The sequence below is a fragment of the Magnolia sinica genome, chromosome 4, assembly GCF_029962835.1.
Source record: "Magnolia sinica isolate HGM2019 chromosome 4, MsV1, whole genome shotgun sequence".
NCBI lineage: Eukaryota > Viridiplantae > Streptophyta > Magnoliopsida > Magnoliales > Magnoliaceae > Magnolia > Magnolia sinica.
The window spans coordinates 24651846-24664430 of record NC_080576.1 but is presented as its reverse complement, the minus strand read 5'-3'; the positions used below and the strand labels follow the sequence as shown (position 1 = coordinate 24664430).

The 12585-nt window shown below is 37.2% G+C and overlaps 1 protein-coding gene across 1 annotated transcript in view; it reads right to left on the bottom strand.

Moving 5' to 3' along the window:
• LOC131242812 (protein TIC 40, chloroplastic) overlaps window positions 1–12585 on the bottom strand; it is a 41230-nt gene that overhangs the window by 8893 nt on the left and 19752 nt on the right. The window contains exons 8-10 of the mRNA XM_058241709.1: window positions 12349–12427; window positions 11370–11410; window positions 11121–11166 (exon numbers count right to left, since the gene is read on the bottom strand). Coding sequence (XP_058097692.1) covers window positions 11121–11166; window positions 11370–11410; window positions 12349–12427 — 166 coding nt within the window. The remainder of the gene's footprint in view (window positions 1–11120; window positions 11167–11369; window positions 11411–12348; window positions 12428–12585) is intronic.

Genomic DNA, 12585 nt, shown 5'->3' with positions numbered 1-12585 from the left:
TCGATGCAGGCTACTCTACACAAATTCTCTTCCAACCACTATATAGAGGGTCGTGTATCATGAATACGTGTGAGGCCCACTTTCTTATAGCACCATTGTGATGGACAAAAGTGGACCATCATGCGTGTGGTCGGGTTTGCGAGTGTGGCTAAACCTGAGATCTAAAATGTGTGTGAAAGTCGCATATGGCAAGGATTAGAGAACAAGTGTGCGTGCAAAGTTTTTTTTATCAAACAGTGCTATCAAGTGATCACGTTCGTTGATATGCATGGTTTTCTGGAATACATGATGGCCTGCTGGATAAGTTAAAGTTAAACGTTCTTCCCATGTGTATTTGATTTCGCCTACATCAATGGATGTCAATAATGAAGCCAAAACCAATTTATGTCTCCATTTGAGTCAATAAACTTTGAAAGTACATCGATTAAACTCAATAGAGCAAATTACTTCCAATGGGCCACATCAATAGAGGTTTTCCTTATGAGAAAAAGGAAATAAGTATTTGACTTTTCCCAAACCTGAAGAAAGTTCAATAGAACATGAAGATTGAGTGACAGAGGATGCTCAAATTAGACGGTTGTTATGAAATCGTATGGAGCCTAATACTACGGTGAATGTCATCTTTATCAAGACAGTAAGGAAGTCTGGGATAATTCAAAAGAGATGTATTCAAGAAAAAAAGCATTTATTCATATCTATGAGTTACTACAAAATATCTTTGCTCTTTGACATGGAGATAAGAGCATTGGAGAGTATTATTCAACCTTGTGAGACATATGGGAAGAATTAAACATACATCAGCCCACATCTACTGATTATGAGACTATAAGATGGCTGAGAGAGGAATTCCATGTTGCTAAATCCTTCTCTGGTCTTCATCCTAAGTTTGAAGTTTGAACCTATCCAACCTCGGATCCTTCGAAGCAATGAGATCCCATCCATTATTAAGGCATTTGCTCGAGTTCAACTTGCAGTTAGTGTGCAGAGCTCACGTTCATCACATCGTTCTGCTGCTTCTGCATTTGTTTCAACATCCAATAAAGGAGATAGTGGCAATTGGGGGGGGTAGCTTTGGAGGTAGAAATAATTATGGAGGTCGTGGTACGGATTTCAATGGTAGCACAATTGTGATCATCCAATCAACAGTGCACTCATTGTGGCCTTAGTAACCACATAGCTGATACATATTGGGACCTTATTAGTAAGCCTGCTTGGACGAATCATGTTTGTTCTTCCAATAATGGCACTGAGGGTTATGTCTCCAAGCCTCTCTCCTCCGTTTCTAAGCCCAATACTATAGGTGATACAATTATACTATTCAAGGAAGAATATACTAGACTTCTAGAGGATAGTTCCACTTGTGTATCATCATCCACGGCTACTCTACGCAGTCAGGTATCCTTTCTCTTACATCGTCTAATGGTATTCCCTGGGTCATTAACTGGGAAGCTTCCAGTCATGTGCCAATAAGCACATTGTATTGTCTTAGTTAGTACACTCATTGTCCATATCTTTTGTCACAACACCATATGGTACTTCAACCCATGTGTTTGGGTTTGTCACTGCTTGTCCTACCCCATCTCCTTCATTGCCATCAATACTTTATATTCCTAAATTTGAGTTTATTATTTGTCAGTAAGCTAACCAACTCCCTAAATTGTTCTATCACATTTTGTCCTTCTTATTGTAAATTCCAAGATCTAAAGAAAGGAGAGAATGATTGATGGAGGGCATAAAGCGAATGAACTCTATAGTGGAATAACCGAAGTTGCATTACGGACAGATATCTCTCCACATCAGTGCATTCCAGGCTTAGCCATCCCTCATCAAGTACTTTGAAGAGTCTAGTTCCATAATCGTCGCATGTGCCTAGATTAGAGTGTGAGGATTGTCAATTGAGTAAGCACCATAAAGTGTCATTTCTGCCTCATGTGAACAAGAGAAGTGATAAACCTTTTTATTTAATACATTATAATATTTGAGGTCCAATTTATCTTACTAACTTATTTTCTTTTTAAGTACTATGTTATTTTTGTGGATGATTATCTCGTATGACATGGCTACATTTGATGAAAGATTGATCAGAAGTATTTTCTTGTTTAAAGAATTTCATGTGGAAGCACAAACTCAATTCAATTCTAAAGTTTGTGTTCTACATTAAATTAACATTAGGGAATATTTATTCACGACTTTAACTCATATCTTTCATCTAATGGCAATATTCACCAAACTTCATGTGCACCCACACCACAACAAGATGGAGTAGTTGAACATAAGAGCCACCATTTACTTGAGGTCACTAGAGCATTGTTGTTGAATATAAAGATTCCGAAAATAATTTATAGTGATAAAATTATAACTGCATGCTATCTATAAATCATATGGATTCATCTATCCTAGATGGAAAGTCACCTCTCTTTATCTTGTGTCATCAAATTCCTTTCTACTCTATTCCTCGAAAGGTGTTCGGTTGTGTGTGTTTCGTGCATCATCTTGATAATGTTCATGACAAGTTTGAACCAAGGGATATCAAATGTATTTTTATTAGGTACTCTCGTACCCAGTGGGAATACAAATGTCATAATCCTATCTCCCAGAGACATTATGTGTTAGCTGAGGTCACGTTCTTTGAACAAGCTTCATATGTCTCTAAGGAAAGTCTTTATAATTTGAAGAGAGCTCCATAACTACTCTTCCCATTATACCTAATTCTAAGACAAGTTAGGGAGGTGTCTGTGTAACATGCAAATCAGCCTCTGCAAGTTTACTCCAAACATTCCAAACATGGAGATGGAATACATACGATCGTGCCTTTTACTAATCCTTCAAATCCATTAATAGATCATCATGCTTCTGAGTCCTTACTTCCACGATCAAATGAAGGTAATTTACCTATTTCTCTTCGTAAGGGTATCCGTTCATATACTCGGCATCATATTTCCCACTTGATTTCATTTAGTGGTTTACCTCCTTCATTTCGACAATTTACTTCGTCTTTGTTGGCTACATCTATTCCTCATTCTTTCCAGGTTCCTCATTCCTTCCAGGAGGCTCTGATTTGTGACGGGTAGCAACAAGCTATGGACACTATCAAAATCAAACTTGGACATTAGTTTAATTACCTACTGAAAAGCATGCAATTGGATACAGATGAGTGTATACGGTAAAATACAATCCTGATGCCTCAGTGGATCCTATAAAAGGCCAGTTAGTTGCCAAAGGATAATCTCAAACTCTTGGAATCAACCACTTAGGGGCCTCACTTGCGGCAAAGTTTCACTCAGTATATATGGTTCCATTTTTGCAATTTTAGATAAGCCATTGTATCAGCTTGATATGAAGAATGCTTTTCTTCATGGAAATCTAGTTGAAGATGTTTACATGTGGTGTTCAAATTCGGGATAAAACATATCCAGGAAAACCACTCTGTTTTTGTAAGCCGAAGTGAGACAGGCACTATTGTGTTGGTTATATATGTAGACTCATCATCGTGACAGTACAGGTATTGACAAGTTGAAGAAATTCTTACAATGGCATTTCTATACAAAGGACTTCGGTTATCTCAATATTTCTTGGACATCGAGGTGGACAAGTCCAAGAAGGGCATCAACTTGTCACAAGGAAAGTATGTGATGGATTTATTGAATGAGACAGGTCTTCTAGTGGCTAAGCCCACCAAAACTTCCATGGATGCAAATCAAAAACCTAGTGTGGATCAAAGGGAGTCAATTAATGATCAAGAGAGATATTGTCGACTTATTGGAAAATTAATTTATATAACAATTACCTGACCTGATATTACACATCATATCAGCATGGTAAGTTAATTTATGCAGGTTTCTTGGGTCCCACATCTAAAAGTTACATCCAGTTACTGTACTTTTATAGGTGGCAACCTTGTTACTTGGAAGAGTAAGAAGCAAAGTATTGTGGCCCGTTCAGGTGCTAAGGCAAAAAATAGAAAATGGCCCATGCGACATGTGAACTCATTTAGCTAAAGACACCAATTTGCGAACTAAGGTTATAGTTAAGGTTCCCATGAAGTTGTAGTGCGATGATCAAGTAACCTCTCATGTTGCCAACAACCATGTCTATCATGAGAGGACCAAACATATTGAGGTCAACTGTCACTTCATTCGAGAGAAAGCTACTACCAAGGAAATTTGCATGCCGTTCATCGAGTCCCAAGATCAACTGTCATATATGTTCACGGAAGCTCTGGGTCATAATCGACTAAATCTTTTCTTTGTCAAGTTGGGCATTCATGATATATATGCCCCTAGCTTTGAGGGGGAGTATTATCATACATGCGTTGTTCCATGGCCCATCTATAACTCATTTATGTTGAGGATATAATGGGTATTCTTGCTTTTGTTGCTAATAACATTATTGTAATTATGGAAAACTGATGAGGACATCCAGCCATTTAGAGTGTACTAGAGGAGGTCGATCAAACCTTCACTTTGGTTCGATGACTTGTACATGGGCCCGGGTGAGCCGCACTGAGGCCTTGAAGACCCCACATGCATAATCATGCATCTTCGAAAACCCTACAATAGGAAGATGCATGTCGGTTGCTTCATTGAGAGATTTGGACGGTTAGATTGCGATAATATGATGGTGAGACCATTGGATCGCATGGGCAGCTTGATCGGATTGTTGATCATGGGCCATTGTCGTCACCAGACATCATTGAATTTTATTTACTTTAGGATTATTTTTTAGCTTAGATTAGGTGTTTTTCTAATTTATTTCATATTTGGTGCATTTATTTGATATTTTGTGAGGTTTGGGACATGGTGAAAACAAAAAAGAACTGAAAGGGCATTTTCATAATTTGGTAGTCCAGAGCCCATTTAGGCTTGGATGTTCTTCAACCCTTAGGGTTTTTTTATGCATGAAGTTTTGAAAATAGAAGAAAAACAATAATTAATTCTCTTCCTATGTGCAATGCATGGAAATCTCTTGTGAAAAGAGACGATTTTCATGTGAATCCAAGGGTGTGAAGCCCATTGTCTTCTTTTTCTCCCTCATTCTCTACAAGACTACAACCAAAGTATCTTCTTCACTTTCTCTTTCTCCATCTCTCTCAACCACTCTTTATTTCTCTCCATCTCTTCTTTTCCCTTTTGATTTCACCCAAAATCCATTCTCATCACATCTTAAACCCACCTAAGTCCAACCCCATTCAAGCTATACAACCAGATCAACCCAAGACCGTACGGTGTGTTGTATGGCCAACCCCTCCCCTCTCTCTTCCCCTCTTGATTCTTATTCCTTTTTTCCCTTTAAACCCCTAGCCTTAAGCCTAAAACCTTAAACCAAACTATAGCCCTCAAAACCCTATTTCCCTACAAACCCTAATTCCCATATCCCCAAATTTCCTTACTCTAATTTCAAACCCAAATTTACTACCCTAGAAGTGCGCCAAATCTGCCCATTGATTTAGAACCTTGCCTATGCTAATGTGGTGGTTCCAATCTCTCACTGGGCCTTGGGTTTTTATGTTTATATGATTCTTACTCATGTGGGATTGTGATTTTATCATAAATCTGAATTTTATTGCCTCTTTGGTACTCTTTAGATCATGGTTGGATAGCATGTTATTATATTTTCTTTACTATGGTCAATCTGTCAATAATCTCCTGCATTCAAGTAGTTAAACCACACGTCTTGCATCAAAAACCATGTTAATAAACGTGGGGGTGGTGGGACCCTAATCTCTCATTTTCTCTTCCTTTCATTCTTTCTCCTCTTTTCTTCTTCTCTTTCTCCGTAAACAAACACGCCACAAAAACCAGGCATGAGAACTCAAATAGTAGAATGTTCTAAGATTTTAATTTAATTTCAAGATTTAATATGATAAATAACAACAAATTTTGTTACAAGGGTATTGTGTAAGAATTGCTCAAATAGTAGCATGTGGTATAACGTGAAGTAGAAAATTAAAAATTTTATGAAGCTCCAGTAACCGAAATGGAAGCCTGAGAAATGAGTAGCTCAACCATGATTTGCATAGGTTATTGTATGGAAAAGAAGACAAGGTTAGGTATCATTGTGATCAGATAGGGAGAGTTTCAAGTGTGTGGGTAATAAAATCCACACGGTTGGATTTGAAGGCAGTCCACACAATTACTTGATCAAAAAATAGATAATCATTCACCAAAATAGAAACAGCACAATGTTAAGACAGCCTCCAATTTAGCGGAGGATTGGCCATCCAATCCACAACTCAAAAGGCTCCACTAAAAGATACTTGCAAGCCTCTAGCATAAGAAAAAAATTTATGAAAGACTTTCTAAAAGAAAGTTTTCCCTATTTCCCTCTTCATTTCAAACTGTTGAATGATTTCAAAGTAAATCTCAACATTGACCACCAATTTACTACTATTTTCGACAATAGCACAAGTCCATATAGTGGCTTAGGATGGAGAGGAATACAACTGACTATATGAGAGAAAGGTGGGCTTACTCAAGACTCGGACTTGACTTGGTCGGCTCACAAAACTTGACTGTGCTAGTCAACGCGCAACTCAGGCAAGTCAGGTTTATTTTTCTGATTAAATAATTTTATAATTATAGAAATTAGAATTAAATATTACAAATAATTGATAGCTTAATTAATAGAACAATATTCAAGATTTCTTAAAGACTAACCGACAGAAAGAGAGGGAGAGAGAGTAACGACTGCAACAGCCTGACCAGCAATAATCATACGAAGGGCGCACCTACAACTAAGCACCATGTGGGGGGATGTGTGCATCAAATCCACCCCGTCCATCAAGGGCACCCCCACATTTTCACCGTGGATCCTAACAAATAAATCCAATCCAAGACTCATGAGGGCCGCACCAAAAGGATGGTGTAAAATCATGCCTAAAACTCTAAATTCATGTGGTATGGCCGACGTGAATCTTGGAATGTCCTGCTTTTTGTGAAATCCACTCATCTAGGGTGGCACATCAGATGAGTAGGTTGGATGCATATACACATCACAGTGAACCCCACACAAATTATGGACGATTTTAATGGAGTGAATTTTCATCACAACTGTTCCACATGGTGTAGGCCACCTAAAGTTCCGATCAGCCTGATCTTTGAGCCTCAGTCGACATGAAATCCACCATCCATGTCGATGAATAGTCATGCCCCCACATGACTATGGTAGTCAAGCATCTTCGCAGTTGTAAATATTAGAGGGGATTTTGATGAGGACATCACTTCACGCATGCCTTTACATATGTATCAGAGGAGGCGGGCCCCAATTTCTCTGTGGCTAGGCGAGTATCTGTGTTGAAGACCCTATAGTGCATATGCGAGCATCTGAAAGACCCTATACTGGGAAGATGCACATGGGTTGCTTTAGGGAGCAATTTGGACCGTTGGATTTGAGGGACGTGACAATCAAGTTGTTGGATCACATGGATAACATGATCGGGCCATTGATCGTAGACCATTCTTTCCATCATAAGACGTTTTTTTTTTTTTTTTTTTTTTTTTTTTTTTTTTTTAAAGGTAATGGTAACTATATTAAAAAAAGGAGGAACATTACAAGAAGAAGAAGGGGAAAGCTAATCCGCTGAGAAGGCAAATCAACCATGACCCAAAAAAGATCAATTACAACTATTGAGCTTTACAATGGAAGAGCTCCATTCCGCTATGAAATAGATCACCCTTTGAACAGCACCCTCGACCGACTTTGAGGTTCCATTAAAGCATCTACCATTTCTTTCTTTCCACAATGTCCACCAAACTGCCAAAAGGGAGAGTCTCCATATAATAGATCTTTTCTTACCACACCTAGAGCTATACCAAGCTTGGAGCATACTGTGGACCGAACCTGGAGAAGCCCAAGACATATGGAACCGAGCTAGGACATAAGTCCAAATCTGATAGGAAAATGGGCAATGAATAAAGAGGTAATCCATCGTCTCTTCATCAGCCATACAGCACACACATATGTTGGTAATGCACATTCCCCTTTTTCTCAAATTGTCCACCGTGAGCACCTTGGTTTTTTCCCACCAACCAACCAAAAGCTGCAATCTTAGGGGGAACATGAAATTTCATTTTGGTTAAAAGTCATAAAACCAGGTCAATTTTGTAATGTTCAAAATTTCTTGAGATTTGGGGGGGGGGGGAGGTGTTTGCGTGTGAAGCTCCTTATTGACTTTTTACTCGTTAAAAAAGAAGAAAATTCTCTTTCTTTTCTATTCTTCGTAAGATGTGAAGAAGTCTTCCATGTAATTTGGAAGAGAGATTTGTGCGAGGCCGATTTCCATCAACGAGAGCGCGAGGTTCTCATCTATCCCCTTGAGTTCTTCTTTGCAAGGTATTTTGTTGAAATCTCTTTAGATCTTCATCCCAAACCATCCAAAACCTATCCCAACACCTTTTTTTTCTTTTTCCTCATCCTTTCCCTCAAAACCCCAAGGTTACGGACTGAACCCTAGCTGACCGAACCCCACACATGTAACCATATGGCCACACGTGCAAGCCCACGAGCTGGTCCGTACAGCCACACCTCTATTCCCCCTTGCATCCACTGTTTTAAATATCGACAATATCGGCCGATATATCCCACAATATATCATGTATCCCACCTATGCGATACGAAACACACAGGTAGTGCCGATATATCCCACATGTTCGATCTGGTATATATTCTCAATTTTTTATCCCTTTTTTGTTGAAATTATGTTAAATCAATGTCAAATGGTTACAAATCCATTAGTTCTTCATGTTTTTCATTTTATTTTATTTTATTTTATTTTATTTTGAAATTTTCCTTCAACCAATTGTTAATTGAGACTAATTTCGAAGTATTTAGGAGTACTTGATGAAATGATTATGACAAACACCCTAATTTTGAAATTTGAGTGTAGGTGGTCCGATTTGGGGAAAATTCGAAATTTACCCAATTTCTCCCAAATTGTTTGCAATGTTGCACTCCAAACATGCAATCAAGCGTCTATGATGGCTGATCTACTGATTTGTTAAGTTCTTGTCAATTTTCAGAAAATAAAAATCATTTTCATTAAAAATTATTTTTAAAAAATCGAAATTTTCCTTCAACCAATTGTCAATTGAGACGAAATTCAAAGTATTTAGGAGTGTTTGATGAAATGATCATCACATATACTCTAAATGTTATGCCTTCAATTTAAATATAGTTGCATTAGTTTAGTCAAACAACACATAGCTTAGACCCTATACAAAGGAAACGCATTATGTGCACTTCTTTTTTTAGATATTATGACTTAAAAGTGTGTATTAAGGTCATTTTTAACAATCCCTAAAGTTTCATTGAAAAATTCAACTATTTTCCCAATGTTTCCCCGTGTTTCCTAAAAAGTGTAATAAATTATCCGATACAAACAATATATCCTGCGTGATAAGCAATACATATTTGTATCCCAAGGATGCGATAAATAACATGATACTGATATTTCGAACATTGCTTGCATCTTTGAACCTTCCCTCCAAAACCTCATCTTCCCTTGTCCAAAATCCTAACACTAACCCTTAAATCCCAAATCTCTCACTTTCTCCCAAATTCCCAAACCCTAGATCATCAAATCCTTCAATTAACCTAAAATTCCTAATTTTCCTACATCCAAAACACCAATTCCCACCTCCTAATACCTAAATCCTTTAATCCCTTTATTCAATTCCCCACTTTAACGTTAATCTCACCTTTTTCCCTAAACTTTCCTAACCCTAGCTTCACCCACACCCAAATCTAGTAAACCCTACGTAGTATTTAGACATTCCCCTTTACAATAGGCCTAACCCTGTGCTATTTGGATGTTTCTACATCTATTAGATCCTAGTTTCTCATGCTTAGTGGGCTTATAGGATGATGCTTAGCAACATAGGCTTAAAATATGCATGTTTTCCTCTTTAAATCTTGATATTTGTGATAATGTTAGCAAGATTTGTAGTTTTCATTAATTAATTAAAATTTTCTGATTGATCTCTCACATTATTTGAGTTCATGCATTGGTCCTGCATCAGATTTGATAGATGATCTAAACTGTGAATGGTTCAGATCAATCTAAGGATGCAATCCGGGGTGGAAAACGACAAACTTAGGGTATTGTGCTAGGGGCACCGTACTTTATCAAAACTCATTTTAGAGAGGAGTCATTGCATTAATAAGGTATATCATATGTTACTTTGGCTACTATGATGCTTGATCCGCAGCACATAGATATATTACTTCGAATTAAACCAACTAAATTGTGCATCCATTGTAACTAAGCTTCCCTCCAAAACAAAACTGTTTGAATAATCTTAATCTTTGATTTGTGGACACTAGTTTGTTGAACTAAGAATTGGATATCATTATTTTAACTGTCAAAAAAAATGTCCACCATCATAAAATCGAATAAACGTGAGTTTGGCCCATGGTAAATCTAAATTGGCATCCAAAATTTGGAAGGTTGTCATTTAATTTCCATACAGTTTATTTAAGTCATTTTCAAGTGTCTGCGTATCATCCCTCATGCAATGCCAGAGTATCAAAGATGTCTCTAAAGACTGGCCAGGAGTAAAGTAGAAACTATCAAAAGACCTTAAAATTTTGCAAGCTTGCCACACCATAATGTTTTAAGACACTCGAGTGAACTTATTGACTCGTTAAGACTCGGCCAGTTCTCATTTTTTTAACATTCCATGTACGGTGTCGGCATCACAACTGGTCCAAGTTTAGCCACTCAAACGAGTCGCCAAGTCACTCAAAAACTCGGGAAAACTCATCCGAGAGAGATCTAATTTTGAACTCTTTCAAACCGGATCACCTCGACTCACCAAGTTGGCCAACCTTGCATGAAAGGTATTAGACAACAAACAAATGGTTTAGTACAAGCCAAAGCCAGAAGGTGGAGATGAAAACTGTGATATATGATCTGAAATCAGCAATAATACATCTTGAATTTGCTGCAATGGTACAAGGGTCCACAAGCAAAATCCATAAAATAAAATCTTTACATACTCAACAATAACATGCCAGAAACAATCAAAACATCTCAGAACACAATACATTGACAATAGTATTAACAAGTAAATGCAAAATTAGAGAGAGAGAGAGAGAGAGAGAGAGAGAGATAAGGAGATTACAGCATATCTTCCAATTGTTGACGGTATTGTGGATTCTGTAGCATCCCTGCAAAATAACATTTTATTGCCTGAATGGTAACTTCAAAAATAAATTCAAACAATCCATTCCCTTCAGAGGACTTATGACTACAAAGATAAAAGTTTAACACATGCACCAAATGCGCAACCAAAACAAAAAGGCATACAGAGTAACAATGAGGAAGGAGTGGTTTCGATAGTCAACACTGAATACCAAATTAAGGGGCTTACATTTAAAGGTAGTAGGGTTCCTCATCTCCTCAGGTAAATAGCTGCAGAGATAAAAAAGGAAGGTAAATTTTTTGCTTGGTAAGTAAAGAATCAGTAGATTAACAATACAAGGAAACAGAATTTTTCTTGCAATAAAAGTATACAGAGAAGATTAAATTGCATGACATGAGCAATATAGAACAAAGACAAATCATTATTGAATCCTTGTCCCAACTAATTGGGGTCAGCAGAGAATGATAGAATAATGGGATCAAAAAAGAAAAAGAAAAGGAAAAAAAAAAACTCAATCCAGAAGCACCATCAATAAAACTAATACATCAAAAGTATATCGCCTATTTTATTATGTTTAAAGAGGGAAAAGATATGCAATGGCTAAAGGAAATTCGAGAAAAGACTCGGATTTTGCAACAATAGAGGATGGGAAATCTGATCCAAAGTAATAATAATGAGTAACAACAACAACAACAATAAGCAAGTGATGAAAGAGAGAACTCATCTAGCTCAGGGGAAAAGATTGTAAAAGAAGAAAATGGTTAACAGCTGATAGTGGACAAGAAAGGAGACCCAAGAGCTCATAGTGGCAACTGGCAACATCTTGGACAACCTGAGATGACTACACAGGAAAACAAGACTATCAAATAGACAGGTGTGCCTCTATATTATAAACAAAGTGTAAAACATAAGTGACCATAATACCTAGCACAAAACATGAGAATAAATGAAAGGAAACACTTAGGGCAGGGTCGAGTTTTTTTTCTTCTCAACAGACTGCATATAGATGTTGCAGTTTAGATCACATATCAAATGACCAAAAGGTAAAGTGAAATAAACAAGTACCCAGTCAACAAATACACAGCGAAAGGTCTAGGAGAGCAAACTAGACATCATGAGAGGAACGTAATGTGCCTGCTTCATACATCATTGTATGTAGTATAAAATAGTTGAATATAAAACAATAATAAATTAGTGGCTCACTTACGGATAAACCATCTTCTGCACTGTTGGATCTTCCATCATTTTCTCCAAAGCTTCCACTGACAAGCCGGAACTTGGTTTTCCTGTTCGCAAGGTACTGAAGTTTACTTTGACCATGTTATAGGAATTAAAGAACAAGATAGAATATATTTTTATTTTATAAAAATTTTATAAAAAAAAAGTTTATATATAAAAATCATAGAAACTATCAATCACAACCATCAAAAGAAAGGAAATTCAT